We start from the raw sequence: 18,656 nt of genomic DNA, 5'->3' as shown, positions 1-18,656 counted from the left end.
GAGTAGGGGAGAGGGAGGGTGAGACGAGGATAGTTAGGAAGGGGGAAATGGCCGAGGCAGTAGTAAAGGATAAAGAGGAAAAAGAACAGAAGCAGGGAGGGGGGGAGACATAGGGGAAGAGGGAGGATAACAAAAAAGAGAGACTTGTAGAGGAGGATATGTGCCTTTTTACTTAAAACAATTATCTTGATGCAGAAAAAGGGTGGTGGAGGGGTCTAGTGAGCAGACACCAGTAGAGAAAAAAAGAATTATTGCTACAACAACAACAAGTACAGAGTGGGAGAGAGGGAGGGGAAAAGAGCAACACTGGCTTACTGATGTGAGAAGAAATGAAGGCAACATGGTCAACAGTAACTCTCTCCCTCTTCCTTTCACACATACAGTCAATCTCACAATAACATATAACACACACACACACACACACACACACACACACACACACACACACACACACTCTCCTCCTCCTGTGGGTCAGTGCACTGGGGCATGAGCGTGAGTCCAGCCTCCCAAGGTTTAAATAAGAGCAGAACACAGGATGCATACAGTGTATCCACACAGCAGGGCCCTTATTGTACTTATAGATGTACCCTTTGTAGTCATGTATCTAATGTTCTAGTATTTTTCACATGTAATACATTATCCCCTATTAAGTGGTTCAGACAAGGTGACATGGCGTTTGTCGCTGTTGTGTTGCAATCTCAATAAATCATTTTAATTAAGATGAATATCAATGTCAAACTTAAAAACTAACCCAAAGTGAGGTGCAGAGATTAATATGTAAAGATACATCTATTTACTGTGGATTGATTTACCAATAAAACATTTGCTTTTCTGGAATACATTACCCAAATCCATATTCTAGTATTTTGAATATAGGCAAGGCACTCATCTATAAATTCAACCCTGACTGAACAGAGTTATTCACCAAATATCAGCCACTTCATTATCAATCATCTTGTGTTGATTTGATAAGACATGTCATTCATGTTGCGTCTCACTTTGATGCCAAAGTTCATTCATACATTGGCTATGCTTCATTGACCCCAGTGCTCTGTAGTCACCCACAGATTATGTTAATGCTTATTGGATTTAAAATGTCCACTATGAGCTGGTCAGACTTGTATTTAATGAAAATCCATTCCTTCAATCAATTCAAAGGATGTAGTTTTCCAAAATGTAGATCATTCATCCATTACATTATGTTTAAGTGACATTATGTTTGTAATATTACTGAAAAGGAAACAACATATAACTCCTGCAGTAAACATACAAAATGGAAATGATGCTCCCAGAAAATGATGTGATCTAGACAGTAATGTTTAACAGTGTCACGCAGATGTGCCGTTATGATTGATGGAGCAGGAGCGAGCGATATCCAGCATCAGCAGGTGCAACATGCAGAGTTGACTGGTTCCATGTCATGTCTGATTCACACACATTTAGCAGAAGGTAATCAGGGTTGGCTATAGGTATGAGAACTTCTCCCCCCTCCCCCTGCGAACACCCAGCAAATGTCACTTTTTATTAGAGCAGATGCTCCTGAAGCGGTCTCTGCACAGCCCTTGCGTTCCAAAATGACACACAACAGAATAAGCGAGGATCCTAATTGCATCATGTGTCATCACAAATTATCACACGGAGTCCTCACATGGCTTTCAGGTTTTTCTCCACATCAGTATTCAAGTCGGTTTATATTAAAGTAATGATAACAAATAGTTGTATGCCGTAGGTCACATTAATGAATGTTTTTAGTGAGACAAAATCAGAGAACATCATGGATGGAAACTCTTAATGCCACAACATCATAATGTCAAGCTCTCCAAAGGTCCACTGCACATAAGAGCGCTTCTTACAGTCAGTAATTCCTTATTTCACAAGTGAATTTCCTCTCTTTTAATAAGAGCCACACCTCAGTTCGCCTTGAGGTCGTTCCACCTGTCAGTCAAGTGTCACTAGCTCATCAATTAACTGGAGGCCTGGAAGAGATGTGTGTGTGTATGTGTGTGTGTGTGTGTGTGTGTGTGTGTGTGTGTGTGTGTGTGTGTGTGTGTGTGTGTGTGTGTGTGTGCGCACGCACCGGTATTTGTGTACATCCTGGTGTCATGATATACCTGTGACAGCTGTCATCCTGCAAGCAGCCCTCTCCCATGCTGCGAACACACACACACACACACACACACACACACACACACACACACACCACTGGATCATTCCTCTCCTGTGACTGTGATGGGGTCTCAGCAGGGCTTGGTTCAGGGTGTCGGGTCATTTACACAAATATCTTTAGCTGGGGAATGAATGTCTCTCTGGATAACTGAAGGGTCTCTCTGTGAGCGCCTGCCTGCCTGCCTGTCGAACTCACTCATATGCCTTTATGATCCTTTTTGAATGAATGAATTGTTTTGTTGCTGAATAAACAATGCCTTTCTCTACCTTATTTTCATTACATCAGCACCTGTTGTTTGGCACAATGCACGTCTTGTCACCAGTCCTTGTCAACACATTTTGACTCGAGCAACATTCATGCTCGGATTAAAATAGATGAAAGGCATGTTTTGTTCCTAACGCCATGCTCTGATCTATTGAAAAAAGACTCTTGGTCTTTCGTAAAACTGATTTCAAACCAATTATTTTGTTTCATTCCATTTAATGTACCAGTTTATACCAAACCTGTGCCTATTTCAATCTGGTTTTATATTATTTGTTTCACTCTAGTTCTGTTTGTCCCTGTGTGTTCCTATTTATGTTCACCCTGTTTATCCTCTATGTATTTCCTGTCTCTACTCCGTGCACTCTGTTCCGTCAGATTTGTAATATATGTTCTAATGTGTTTACCATTTATTTGTTTTGGTAATTGTATGTTGCTTGATGTGAGTCTTGGACCACAGATTTCCCATGACCCCTCCTTTGGGTGGAGTCTGGCATGGTCCCCCCTTATCTCCGTCATCTGTTCATGCATTCCCAAAACCCGCCTGGGTGAGGATGTGCATGTATACCTGACAGCAACCTGTCTACGCTCTTATAAAGGATGTGTCTTTTTCACCTTATCAGTGAGTGCAGTTTAAGGACAACACACACGTGGTGGTGGTTCTCTGTCTTCTCTAAATAAATACCGATGATATCAACATGTGATGTGTTGCAGAGCATTATAAATCACTTGTCATCCCAAATTGCACTCACTGGTAAGTAGGAAAATACAGGTTTGCTATAAGAGTGTGTAACATACTTTTATGTATAACTATAAATTATACCGGTATAATTTATACTATGTTTCCAGTTGAACTTTTACACTCTCAGAGAAAAAAATGTCAACATTGTATCTTTTATCACTGGGGCAGTGGATCCTTGGCTGGGCTCAATTAACTTGTAATGAAAACAGGCATCCTCTGTTTTTAAAGGATGCTTTGTGAAGTGAATTGAGCACAGCCCTCTTTAATATTTGCCACACAGCAAATGTCCCAGTGGCAAAAGGTCCAATGTTGTATTTTTTCTCTAAGTGGGTGTATTTGTATATATTATATGTGTATAATTTATGCCGTGTGCACAGCGCAATCCATGTGTCTTTATCTGTTATACAGTAATCAGCACTATCCATCAGATGAAATCAACAATTTCAGAAAGTTGGGAAAATCTATCTGGTCAATATCATTTGAAACAAATTGATTGAACTAATTGATCCATTGATACCCCAACATTATACCAGCCAATTGTTGCATTTAAAGTTCCTTGGTGGTGATTGGAGGAGACGAGAGCGGAGAACTGTGATTGGAGAAAAAACGTAACTTGTTATTGGAGGAGAGGACAGCATATCTGAAGGTGACAGGAACTGCAGCCTAACCTCTAGACTCAACCCTGATTCGAACTGGATCAAATAAAACAAGAAACTTTCTAAAATCTACCGGCTTCATGGCAGAGAACTGATTGTCCACAAAATAACGACTGTTTGAATCTTACCAAGCATTAGCTATTTTCACACTTCATATTAGTGCTGCTCGATTATGGCAAAATCATAATCTCAATTATTTGGGTCGATAATTGATATCACGATTATTAAAAACGATTATCCATTTATTTTGAAAACATCAATTTATTGGAGAAAACAAATGTGAACAGTATGTTTTTAACAGTTGATTATCCTGAACTTAAAGTATAATTCAACTGAAAAACCAATACAAAAAAAAAGTAATAATACAAAAATAATCGTTTTATTTCGATTACGTTGTTTTCGTAATTGTTGTAAGCCATAATCGTAATTGCGATTAAAATAAGATTAATTGAGCAGCCCTACTTCATATTGAAGTGTGACGTAAGAGCTCCAAATTGTACAATGTGGGTCGCTAACATGACTTGACAGTTTGATGAGACAGTCATCTATTTTCTAACAATTAGGCCACAAAATAACATTAGCCGTGGAGAGCAAAGAGTTTATGTAATATACTAAAACATTATATCTTAGAAAAAAACCTGGGAGAGCGGTGGGGATTGGCTGTCTGACCTGTAATCTACTCAAAGCGTTCATAAATAATGTTAGGTCTATTGAGAATTGGATTTTAATTGCTAATTTGGTAAAAACATCATATCGATATTATTGTTAATGGATCCACCCCATCTCATATGGCTTTGAAAATCAAAAACATTTATCCAAAAACAAAGAAATAGAATTTTTTTAAAGTCCGCCCCTCGGTCCCTCCTCCTCTCCCTAACCCAGGTTTTCTATTTGTCATTCTGATTTGATTGACAGCTGAGGACACATGTGGGGGCACTGTGAGGGGCGGCAGTGGGGTGGTGACCAGTCCCGGTTACCCTGGCAACTATGGTAACCAGGCCGACTGTACTTGGATCCTTTTGGCCGAACCTGGAGACACCATCTCTCTCATCTTTACAGACTTCCAGACAGAGGAGAAGTACGACTACCTGGAAGTGGAGGGATCTGAACCACCAACCATTTGGTGAGTGACTTTTTCAACTCCAGTAATCATATACAGTACGTGTCTTTAGCAGTCTTTGTGGTGCTGTGAAACGTGTTGATGTGGCAGAACTTTCCCTTTATCTGCGTCTGATTCAGTATTTGCCAACTAATTCTAAATTGCAGTGGAGGAATGAGTCAGGGTTAAGTGTACAATTGCAAAATTGTGCAGTGCATGTTTCCTACAATTATCAAGATGTTGAAAACGAAAAACTTAAAATGTCTTTCAGGGGTGGATATTTATGTTCAGAACAGGTTGTTAAAAATGCATTGTTATGTTAGGACACAATGGTAACTCATCCAAACAAGCTAAAGCTCCACTGAACTCACAGTCTGCAACAGGAGAAATGTGGTAAACGGTATAATAGAAGGACAATAGATCCCCACTGTACTTTCCTTAAAAAAAAGAGCAACGGATTTAGTTGACCTTTCTGACCTACCATTTCTGCAAAGATAGTGTGTAATCACATCGTTTATGGAACAATTTAACCACATTTGGAGAAAAGGTATAAAAAGTTACACCAGGTAATACAATGAAAAGGTTATTACAGAAGTACAGTTTTTATCTGTTTGGGATAGCCATTTGTCAAGGGAAAAACAAATACGAAAATATAATCTTGAACTATGATATGTTGGTGTGTGTGTGTGTGTGTGTATTCTCAGGTGTAGCCCTTCTGCATGGTGCTTGTATTTCAGAGATTCATTCATTGATCTATGCTTGTTAGACTTGTATCCGCTCTCCATGGTTTCATGTAATTTCCTCATGTGTTATTAGATGGTTCACTCATAACAATATTTGATTGCACTTGCTGCTCATTGATTGTTGGTAAATGAGGGTATTGATTAACCATTGCTGTTGCTGTAACCAATCTGATCTTACCATGGTCAGGGATATTAGTGTGTCTGCGTGTGTACTTGATGTGTGGCCGTAGTAATGGCCAGGAAACTGCTGTTAGGAGTGGTATTGTGTCTACTCTATTCTGTGTGTGTTTGTGTGTGTGTTTTGTGTGTTTTCAACAACTTGAATGCACTTTCTCTATTCAATTTCTTGTTTCTCAAAAATTGCACATTTGATCATTATTTGAACACAAAAGAAAAACAATTGTGGTGTTGTTTACCAAGCTTACTTTTATCCATCCGTTGAACTTCAATACTGTCGGTTTTTTTCTGAATAAGCTGAAAAATATGGCATGGTATTTTTAAATATAGCACAACAAAGTACATGCAAAAAGTAACCAGGCAGTTATTGTTTGTGTGTGATATCAAATTATTGTATTTTTGCGTAAAATGTGCACTTTCCGAATCTGTTAGTCAATATAATATATTTAAGAGACACATATTCAACTAAACACTTGAAATGCAATATACATTTTAAGGAAGCATAAAGCCATGCAGTAGAAGAGTGTCAAGCTTTCATTTTGAACTGGAGCTAACACAAACCCTACACAACTTCAGTGCCTCTTTTCGGGGATATAGACAGCTAGACTATGTATTCTTCAGACTTAGATTATTGGCCTTTGGGGGTAATGTGCTGGCCACTGGTAATATTTAATTTATTCCATCCATTGTCTTGGCTCTTGAGTGTTTTGCTGTGTTGTTTGATACTTGTTTAATTAACTTTAGGTCTCATACAGCATACTGGGGTCAGTGAGTAGATTTTTCTTGTACATGAATCTTTTTCAGCAGCAACACTGATAATACGGTTGTAGCTCTGTACTGAAAAGGGTGGTTGCGTCATTCAGACGTGCAGCCTCGAGCAGAACTAAAACCCACTTGCCCTAATTTTGCAAAAATATGCTACACTGACCTTATTTAAAGTCAGTTTTCTTCAAACACATTTCTTACAACTAATGCAGTGAAGTAAAAACCTGGAATGTAAATAAAACATTTATGTATTGTAATTTAGGAGAACATACACAGGGGTACAAATCACATAAGAAAACACAACATAGCCTAAAATACAGTGTATATATACAAACATAAACATATTCTGTGTAAACCTTATATGCATGTTACACAAAACTCAATGTATACAAACAGCAAGGCACACATAATTATAGATGACCATTTTTGAATTCACAATAAACTTAATTAAACAAATTGACTTCAATGGTTTCCAACCAGGGAATAAAAAGTACTCCTGTACTCATGTCCATTGATTCCACTGCTGTCAAACATGGAGATACAAAAACACTTGGCATACTACCAGCAACACATGACCCCTAAGGAGTGGATAACTGTTTCCCAGTTTGAAATAACCCATGGCCTATGAGGTATCCTGATGACAGGGTCACAATTAGGTGTGAACAGCATGATCCCATGGATTATTTCATTTTCTAAAGGGTGCATGCTGCTGCAGAAGGTCTTCTTGACATGATCTAGGCCAGTGGTTCTCAACTGGTCAGGCCTCGGGACCCACTTTTTACTTGGTCAATAAATCGCGACCCAACATTTTGAAGCACTCAAATCTATTCAACAAAAAAACTTGCTGTAATATATACGCTTTTCAGCATACAATATTAATAAAAGTGAAGTACAGTGCATATATCCCTTATATCCCTTCACAGAACTAAAGTATGCTTTTAAAAAAACTTTTAATGAGATGATGGAATCAAAGCTGAACTATATAAAAAGGCACGCATGCTGAAAACCCAACCTCAGCAGGGGGGTCTGGGGGGATTGTCCCCAGGAGATTTTTAGAAATACTAACATCAACTATGCATTCTGGTACACTCTGAGAAGAAAATAAATACATCTATTACTACCCGACATGTTAATAATATGTTATGCCATTGTTTGTTTTTCACTTTGTTCTGACATCTTGCTGCGAGAAGAGTAAAGAGGAGATAGTCTGTGTGACTTACTTTAAATTGTGGGTAAGGGTAGATAGCCCCCATTGTTCTGTGACCTGTCAATCATCAAACCGGGGGTCATATTTCATTATATGTTCATTTGTATCTGAAGTTGTAACCATGGATGTATAAAGAAGAGTTCTACCGCTAAGTTATTCTCCGTGGGGACTTCCGGCAACAATCTTGATTCTGATTGGCCAGAAGACTCGAAAAAACATCAGCAAAGATATTTTATTGAGAAGATGATCACTACGTGACAGAAGTTTTCAAAACCGTTTATGGTCTCCGGTACTTCCAGTCCAACGCCGACTGCTTGCACAGCGTTAGAAAATCGGGCCTTCAAATTAAAAGTTTGACTTTTCCAAAAAAATTCCAATTATTTATTTTTTTCAATTTTTTTTTCTTCACTCACATATCCGCGACCCACTCGAAACGGGTCCGCGACCCACCAGTTAAGAACCACTGATCTAGGCTACATAGACTCTCTTGTACCAATGTAGCATTGTCTGTATGCCCCAGTGTACCTGAGCATTGTTCCTGTTCAGGTGAATTATCTTATGGCCTCAGTATGTTTCAGATACTTCCATATCAGAAAGCATGCATCGTCTCTAGATGGCAGGGGAATGACATGGATGTTTGTTTCCTCCAGTGACCCATACAGTGTACATCTCAGCACTGTACAGCTTTAATTAGGCAGAATTGTATAGCTGCAGAACAAGTATGCTGCAGAATGTGTCATGGCTGTACATGTGTGCTGGAAATGAAAGTTGGCACTGATTACATTGCTTTACATGTATTGCCTTTTTGTATCCAAAGCAACTAACACTAAGGGCTTTTGAACTGCTAAGACACAGCCCAAAAACTGCAGGATGCATGCAATTCCATACAATTAATCAAATAAGCAAACTCATACAGTGTGCTTTAAGAAACAGAGACAAACTCAAATGTTCATTGGCCAAGATTCAGTCTAGGGGAGCCCACTCTGTGAGGGAAGATGTCTTGGGTTACTGCTGTTCTGTATCTGTGGGGAGATTGTTCAACATTTACAGAGCCAGGACTGCAAACAGTGTGCATCTAGTTGAGCCGTAACTGGCCCCCTTCGTAGTAATAGAGGGGAGTGTAGCTTGACCATTTCCTTGATGAAGGATGGTGTTTTGCAGAACAATAGAAACTCGGAAGGAGCCGTTTCAATGGCATGGTTATTGGTTGTCAGGTTATAGCTTTTTCAATGTGATGCCTTTTCCTTGTTTCATATTCATGTAATTAAATATGTAGCCTTTTTGATTAATGGTCAGACATAATATATGTTTGAATTTAACATCACTTTCATAAACTGATCATGAACCTTATTGGAGGTGAGACCTTTTAAACTACATTCATCATCATTGAAGCCGGTGTCCTTGTAAAAGCATCTGGCACTGTCGCTCATATATTGGATTAAAAGTGTTTTCCATTGAACTGCTCTAGAAAGAGATACACTTGGTTGGATAATACAATTCATTAATTGTGTAGTTTATTCAATGCAAAGATTGAGGATCAAACACCACTTCCCTCTACTTTATTTGTTTAGTGCCGAAGTATCTATGCTTGTTTTCCATGGAGGTGCATTCCTAATAACACTTTTTGTGTGCTATGAAATGAGTCACATATTCTGTTTCTGCATCTTTACCGCATCAGTTGATATGTGCCCTCTTTGTCCCCATGGATACTCCTGAAGCTTGATATTGACAAAAATGTACCCTGTAAACAATACAGATTATATCCCCCTTCTCTGTAAACAACCTTTGTTTATTTCCCTTATCAGAATACTGATAATAATGATTATGGAAGAACAAAACCCATTCCCCAAAAGTTGAGCAGGTAGATTACTACAGTAAATAGCTTAGATTCTAACTTTACAATTGACAAATATAGCAATAAGTGTAATCCGTTTCAATCAAAAGCAAAGAATACATATGAAAGATAATGTGAATGCAATTAGTACAATGGGCACTTAAAGACAGGAGATCAGGCCAGTTTTGAAGTAGTAGGAATGTGTTAGTCTTCTTTTTTTTTGCCTTTTTGTGGAACTAAAAGCACATTGAAAACATTGTCCAGGTTCTCTATAGAAGAGACAATAAATACACCAGACTTTTGCCGTCTTTGGAGCTTGTTCACCAGTGATCCAAGCCAATGACACATCTTTTCTTGGGTTTCCTTTCAAATGTTACCTGTCCCTCAGTTCTCTATTTTCACTACTCTACATCATTAAAATATATGGATTTCAAGTTGTCCTGCTTTGGATACCATCCAGCTGACCAATTCCAAAATGGAAGGAAATGGAAGACGGATAAATATTCAGAACATAACTTGCCAACTTAGGGATTCATTGGAGGATGACTCTGCTAATGAGAGTATCACTGAGAAGTCCCAAGAGTCCTAACATGATTTCCAAACACTGTAGTCAATGTGAACGTGTGCACATAAGATCTTTATTTATTGTGGGCACAATAAAAAAAGAAAAAGAACATTTGAAATTGTAATATTTTCCCTGTCAGAAGTCCAAACATATCTAAGTATATACATACAATAACTATGGGCATAGATATGTCTCATAATTATTTGTGTGAACATAAAAATAATTTGTGTGTAAATATGTGATTTGTAAATGTAAAACAACATCCACAAATGCATTTAAAAGATTTGCAAACTCACAAATACATTTGCAAGTGTAAAACGGATCTGCAAATACGCTAAATATGTTCACAAATAAAAAAAGATCTGTGAATATCTCTTTAACATTTACACCTTTCGATCAGGCATTTGTGAATCCATTTTGTATTTGTGGACCAAAAATGCGCTGGCGGATCTCAAATCTCTGTTCACGGATCGTCTTTTTACACACACGGAATTTTGAGACATATTTTCCGCCGGTCTCGGCTAAAATCTACTCGTGTCACTCGGTTATTTTCGGAAACCACGTGATGGCCTGCTGATGACGACATTTCCGCATGATTTCAAAGTAAGAGCATGATGGTTTGTTTAATGCTCTGTTTTTGTATTATAATGAACAGCGGAACGTTACATGCATTCTTCATCACCATCACCATCATCATCATGTTATAGTGATACAGTTAGTTTGTGTTATTGGTTCAATATAGCATATATCGAGCACTTTCGTTGATGTTGAAGTGCAGGCTATACGCCACTTTCGGGTCCCGGGGGAGCAGCTGGCAGCGAAGCAGCCCAGATAAAACTCTTTCTTCATTGTTTGTTGTGTATTCAGTCAAGCGGGTCGAAGTTACAAAGCACTTCACATCTTATTAATCGGCCTAATTTTACCTTACCAGTGCAGTAATAAAGTAATCTGTAGAAAAGCACCGTATTTAGGTCAGGGTTATGGTGATGAAGAATGCATCTAACGTTCCGCTGTTCATTATAATACAAAAACAGAGCATTAAACAAACCATCATGCTCTTACTTTGAAATCATGCGGACATGTCGTCATCAGCAGGCCATCACGTGGTTTCCGAAAATAACCGAGTGACATGAGTAGATTTTAGCCGAGACCGGCGGAAAATATGTCTCAAAATTCCGTGTGTGTAAAAAGACGATCCGCGAACAGAGATTTGAGATCCGTGAACAGAGATTTGAGATCCGCAAGCGCATTTTTGGTCCACAAATACAAAATGGATTCACAAATGCCTGATCGAAAGGTGTAAATGTTAAAGAGATATTCACAGATCTTTTTTTTATTTGTGAACATATTTAGCGTATTTGCAGATCCGTTTTACACTTGCAAATGTATTTGTGAGTTTGCAAATCTTTTAAATGCATTTGTGGATGTTGTTTTACATTTACAAATCACCCAGTCAGAGCTGGTTGATGTCGCCAGGGAAAAGAAAGTTTGGGGCTCTCTGCTGGAACTGCTACCCCCGCGACCCGACCACGGATAAGCGGGAGAAGATGGATGGATGGATGGATGGATATTTACACACAAATTATTTTTATGTTCACACAAATAATTATGAGACATATCTATGCCCATAAATAACCCTCTTAGTAATATGGCTGAAAAGGAACGCAATATGTCCTTACAAATGTTAGTTTTTCACCAGACGAAGTCCTTATAAAACATATATTCTTGTTCACCTCAAATGGCTTCAAAAAGTATTTCTGAAAACTGGGCCATGCTGTCTGATCCCATAGCTATTTCCTTACACCACTAAATGCTAATGTACTACTTTCTAATGGCAATTTGCGGAGAAGCTTATAGCTAAAATGCTAATTTTCAAAATCAATTAGCATAGAAGCTAATGGGTGATTTGCTAATATGTGAGTGTGTAAAATAATCTGTCACTACATATATGTTCATACAAAAACTGACACACACACACATACACACAAACAGTCTGTCATTCCTTATAGACCCACATTTACTGGCATGCACACTCACTCGGTTGCCTAATCAGTATGCAAAGAGTTTTGCTCGCACCTATGAGAGTAGTATATTGCTGGGAGCTAAGTGCCTGTAATCCTAGCCTCACACTACACACACTAATACACAATCACGCACACACACACAAGTTTTATTTTGTTGTTTCAGAATCAGTTGCCCTTGAAACCAAGTGGAGCATCTTAAACAGAATTATCCCTCTCTCGCTGACTTTCTCTTTCATCCAAACATCTATCTATCTATCTATCTATCTATCTATCTATCTATCTGTCTTCCTCTATTTATTTTTGTCATTCACTTCCTATCTTGCACATCTCTCTTTAAATAAGTCCAACATATAGCACACTGTTTAGTGCTCTTAGGTGCACCTACTTGACAGCATATCACCAAATATGTGGTAATGGTGGACTGAGCTATTGAAAGGCTGTCATTTACCAATGTCCTGCTTGTCAAGGATTCGTTTTATAGAGGCACTGAAAATAAATATTGATAGGTTTGAGCTGAAAGCCATGTCGTCCTGTGCCTGGAGTCATATCACTGTGGGTGAGAAGGTTTAGCAGACAGCAAATGCACCCTGAAGCCACAGCGTGATACTAAATCAGTTGTCGTGCACTAGATTCATTCTGCAACTCAGATACAATATGTGTACAGCCACATGTAAGCCAACTGCATATCGTCTTCTACATATCCATGTAGCTATACATTACATATTAATATTATTATTACAGAGTGTTTTAGGAAGCTCATTTGAGAATGTTATATATTTCAGCAGTTAACATTGATTTGATTTAATCTGGTGCAGTGCATTGATTCATCCGGTTTTAATGATTACGAAGAAATGTAAAAAAACCTAAGTCTGATTCCAAATGAAATAAATGGTGGAGAGATAAATACTCTGTGGATTATCTGGCAACTTAGAGATGCATTAGAGGAGGACTTGACTAATGAGAGTATCCCTGAGAATTCCCAGGAGTCATAACATCATTTCCTTAACTGTAGTCCATGTGAAAGTGTGCAGATGAGGTCATTATTTACTGAGGGTACAATCAATGCTGCATACACAATATGAAATCCAATAATGTTGTATGAGAAGAGGTTGAAAAATGACCCTGTCTAATGTTAAGTTGTTTCAAAGTCAACCTTATTGTCAATCTTTCAGTTTGTGTGTACAGACAGAGATATGGAAATACTGTTTCCAACAATCGACACATTGTTTCCAGAATTTGTCAAATTAAAAACTCATTCTTTGAATACAACATAAACAAAAAATAAGTAACTTTTACCTCCGCAACCCGACTCGGATAAGCAGTAGAAGATGGATGGATAAAATAACCAAATCAAAATGATCAACATATAACACAAGCATTACATCTGAAACTTGAAAACATTTTTTTTTTTTTAATATATTGGCTAAATAAGATTCAACATATTAAGGCTCTACTCATTTATATTCCTCCTACAGAGATGTTCAGACTAATTTGGCCTTGCCCGACCATGCTATTACTAACAGATTGTCCTTGTTCCTACATGGGTTGGTTCGTGAACCTCACACACACATTCTCCCCACATTGCATGGCACAGTTGTTTTTTTGTATTTTTTTGCACCACACTGTTATAACAGAAAGGAAGATCAAATCAGTTTAACTTCTACCCTGTATACAAGCTTCATTATTACAGATATGGCCACCCTGCTGACATTGTTTGATTTAATAGAGAAACATCAGTACAATTGAAATGAGTCCAGATTAGTCCCAGTGAAACACACACAACCCAATTTCTCCAACATCACCAATCAAAACCCACTTAACTCACATGGTTATGTCTTGGTTTTTGCTTATCTCAGGTTCGTAATGTTTTGTCAGCGGCAGTTTTTAACAATACAAATATCATAACTCTGTATGAAAATGGGAATATTTTGGCATTTTTCTAGCTTTGTTTAAAGCTCTAGTACTTGTTTGAGGGATGCAAAAGCAGCTGTGTGTAAGAGACACAGAGAGTTTAAGTGTGTGTATGGGTGTGTGTGAGAGTGCGTGATGTTATGCTTGCCGAGTGATAATCAATGCTGCTGGCAGAGAGGATGCTGGGATAGCAGCACCATCCCGAATAGGAAATGGAGCAGTGACCTTGAACACAAACACACACAACTCTTCTGGTACTTACTCACACACACAACAAACAAACACACATATCTGATTATTTCAAATATGTATATAAAGTTACAGGGAGACACACACAAACGTTTAAATACACACAAACAGGAAGGCAGGGTAGCTTTGTTCCAGACCTCTGAATCAATTTCCACATCACAGTTTTGAACAGCACTTGAAATAGGGCTTTTGTTGCCTTCAGTTAGGACTGTGACCCTGGTAGAGGAAACAATAGCAGTCAGTTCTTGTGTGCAGGATTTAAAAGTACTCTCCGAAGTTTGTGATCACTAGTTGTACTACTGAGCGATGTATCCCTGATGTTGTTTGTAAGCACAGCACGATCCAGATGCCCAGGCACAAAAGGGTGACCTGCGGATACTTTAAAGGTCACCTATTATGCAAAATCCACTTTTTCATGTATTGTATTCATAAGCATGTGTCCCCTCTGCGTAAAGAGATTCTGAAAGTTTCAGGAAAAAAGATTGGCTCACTTTTTGTCCTGATCCATTTATATAAAAACCTGTCTGAAAAGGAGCTGATCAGATTTCGGCCACTTTATGATGTCATAATTGCTTGTGTAACCATTAGCCAATAACCAACCAAGGTAACACCCGCCCACCTTATCACCTGAATCCCCTCCTCGAGCACCATTGTGTTCTTTTTAACCAAATATCTCTCAGAGGGGCGTGGGGAGTGGCTCCTTATTTTCATCTAAGTAACAGACAGAGAATCAGCTCTTTTGAAACAGGGCTGAAACAGAGGGGATTATGGGATGCTACAATGCACGATCTATTTGGTATTTTGAGCCAAACACTTCAGAGACATGTTTGTATATATCTGAGACCTATAATATATTGATGAAAAACAGTATAATAAGGGACCTTTAACACCACTCCCCTGATTGACAGGTGTGGGCTGAGCCAAAACAAGTATCCATGTTCCATCAACATCTAGGGATTTAGAATAAGCTAGCAAACATGGAAGTAGTGGTAGATGACAGCAGTAGACCAGCTTTCTTCTGTTGATGGACCTCAGTATCTGGCAGCATATGTACAGTGATGTAATACCAGTGAAACAGCTAGAAAATGTGCAGCTGACTTCAAGTGGTTAAACTTCTCACCTTGCTTCAGTGATGTTGTAATGTTCTCCACTGTTGGTCAGAACAAGTTGCACTTGCAAAGAGTTGAAATAAACCTCCAACCAGAGTAGTGCAGCTAAATACTGCCTTTCGGCCTGTTGTGAGGTGAGAGCCTGAGAACTATGGTTGATTATAAAAACTACAACCACTTCTATAATTTTATTTGATAATGTTTATTTCAAAGTACACATTTTGTAATGGTTCTAGCAACGTGCAGACAGTGTTGTTGCCTTAGAATAAGTAACTGTGTTGACCACAGTAGAGTTACACCAAGAACATATTTTGTTGTCAATATGTTGTTCTTTATCCCAAAAATGAGCTGCTGCAAATCACATCACATACTTATTTGAGAGTCAGGGAGCACTCCAGAGAATCCATTACCCGACACATTTATGGGCCTAGCAACTCTCAGAGGGAGCTTGTAAACAAATTCATGATACAGACTATTTTCCTGTGCACCTACCTGCATCATGGGGGGATTATAGGTCATACCATTGACCTTCAAACTGCTTCTCTGGGGGCATCAATTTATAAATCCAATTTATGCTGGCCCGAGGTATAATTTAGGTCTACAAGTCTATTGTCTAGGCATGTCTAAGTACATTTACCAAAGTAATAACCCACACATTTGATAGCCTTTGAAACTAATAACCTACATCTTTTGGGACTTCTTATTTGTGGGAGCAAACAGAGAGCAGAGTACAGGAGAGGAGAGGCGAAATGAGAGGACATCAGGAGAAGTGCCACAGTGTTTTTGAGATGCAGTATCAGGTCACGCAGAAGGAGACAAGAGATGCAAAGAGACAGGAGACAAGAGAGGATGGGGTAGAACAGAGGAGCAGAAAGGGCAATTGGGGTGACAAGAAGAGCCAGGAGAGAACAAGTGGAGATGAGATGTAAGAAGGTGAGGTAGGAGACGAAAGAAGAGGTGCAAAATTAGGGACAAGGAAGGTAGAGATGAGAGTTGACAGGAGAAGAGAGGTGGAAAGAACAAAAAAAGGAATGGAGGGGGAGACGCAAGGAGAGAAAGCCATCAGGGGGACTCATGGGTGAGGAAAAAGGTTTTAGAAGGAAAGAGACAAAAATCCTGAGATGGATTAAGAAAGGCAAAGAAGGACAGACTGAGACAGAAAAATAAACTTCATCTGACAGTTGCTACCCGTACATGAAGCTAAATGTGATCACTGCAGTTAGATTAAAGCCACGTAAACAACTTAATCCACTTAGGTCATATAGAGAGTGTTTGCTGTAGGATTAAAATGTGTGGAGAGCTGTGAAATTGGAAGCATTATGTGAAGATTGTTCAGAGATGTAAACACCATACCCCGACAAAGCCTGTCCATCTGACTCCTCTCAAACTGTGCAGCTTGCCCAGTATACGAGAGTGTCCATCTTTAGAGCTACTGCCGTTTTTATAGCTGGCATCAACGTCTACATTCTGGACAAACTGCCGAATTGTTACATAGCAGCAGCTGAAAAGGCAGCCAAGGAAAAATGCATTTGCATTTTATGAGGGCGGTTTCTGTATTTACTAGTTGCCTATAGGGAGAAGAGGCACATGACAATTCATTTAATCAACACACACTATGCAAGATTGCATCAAGATGGGTATATCGAGATAAATCCTTCTCTGCTATGCATGTGAACAGCTTAATCAAATTACTCTTATAATCAAAGTAAGGTTTATAATTAGATTAGTGTATGATAATTAGATTATTGCAAACACAGCGACGCTATACACATTCACTCTGTGTAAATAAACAAAAATAGGGCACTTCCACTCCAGGGCTTTGGGGCATCTTCAACTTTTACACTTTAATATACTGAGCACCATGACAGAGCTAAGTCTTGATTTGATCTGCATATTGTTGTATTGTTTTAGCTGTCATCTTAACTGTCGCCCATGGCTTACAGAGATTTCAAAACACATTTCTCTAAACAAAGGAGAAAAGCCAGTATTCTTATTACTACTTTAATAATGCTGTGTGGAAGGTCTTTAAGACTGAAACATGCACTCAATGGATTCTGAAGAGTTATTTTTTTCAGCTTGTTCCTCTCCATAGCTTTTTCAATCACAACTTGCTTTTTTTAATCAGTGTGGGGATTTCATGGTACCATAAATTAAGTAGTAAATCACAATACCAGTCAAATTCAACAATATCTTTTAGCACATTCCCTACCACAGTATAAAAACAAAATAGTAAACCACATGTACTTCAACATTCAATTCAAGATTCAACATGTACTGCATTTTTTCTTGTTATACTTCTGGCTCCAAAGGTTATGGAACACTGTTTTCACGTAGACGATATTGTCAGACATTAATTCCAGTGAGCACATGTCATCACTACAGGAGCACTGTTTTTGCAGTTCACTGTTGCTCGGCAGTGACATTTGATATTTACCTTTCCCACAGCAAATAACCTTTCCAGGTGGTGCTCAGCCAAACCTGAGGGACCAGACCAGAGTTTGAGCACCACTGGAGCCACTGGACCAATATGTAATTGGGCTAGGCCACAGGAAATTAATTCTGCAATCAGAACTACGTTGTCATTGTCATCTCCTTGACTAAACGCAGCCTGTGTTTATGCGTAATGTACACAAATGTATGTCCTTTGGTTGGTTGTGGGCGTTTCAGTGTGTGTGTGTGTGTGTGTGTGTGTGTGTGTGTGTGTGTGTGTGTGTGTGGCCTATCATTACTATAATTGTGGGGACCTAAATCTGTTTACATAGTCACGTGTGGGGACTCGCCTCCCATATGGGGACAAAATGGAGGTCCCCATGAGGGGAATTATTAATTTTAGGGTGAAGACTTGGTTAGGTTTAGGGTAAGGTTTAAGGTTAAGGGTTAGGGTTAGGCATGTGTTAGTTATGGTTAAGGTTAGGATAAGTCTCCAGTAGGGCTGTGCAATTAATCGTATTTTAATCGCGATTACGATTATGGCTTGCGACGATTATGAAAACAGCATAATTGACAAAATACGATTATTTAGCTGGGTGCGCTTTCGCCCCTCCCTAAAAGCCTACTCGGCCACGTGGGAGTGACATGTGTTGTGAGTGTTCAGCGAGAGCGAAGATGTCAGAACAAGAGCAGCAACTCGTTAAAAAGAAGGGTAAA

At 38.8% G+C, this 18,656-nt stretch overlaps 1 protein-coding gene across 6 annotated transcripts in view; it reads left to right on the top strand.

The window, feature by feature from the left end:
• Positions 1–4,741: 4,741 nt before the first annotated feature.
• The window catches only part of LOC117536136 (CUB and sushi domain-containing protein 3-like), a gene marked incomplete at its 5' end in the record, with an annotated part of 197,257 nt that continues 183,342 nt past the window's right edge, over positions 4,742–18,656 (top strand). For all 6 annotated transcript variants that reach the window (XM_034200881.1, XM_034200880.1, XM_034200879.1 and 3 more), the window contains 1 exon segment: positions 4,742–4,949. In XM_034200881.1, the coding sequence (XP_034056772.1) occupies positions 4,742–4,949 (208 nt within the window).

The sequence above is a fragment of the Gymnodraco acuticeps genome, unplaced genomic scaffold (genome assembly GCF_902827175.1).
Source record: "Gymnodraco acuticeps unplaced genomic scaffold, fGymAcu1.1, whole genome shotgun sequence".
In the NCBI taxonomy this organism is placed as follows: Eukaryota; Metazoa; Chordata; class Actinopteri; order Perciformes; family Bathydraconidae; genus Gymnodraco; species Gymnodraco acuticeps.
The sequence above is the reverse complement of the archived record's forward strand: the minus strand, read 5'-3'. Positions and strand labels throughout refer to the sequence as shown.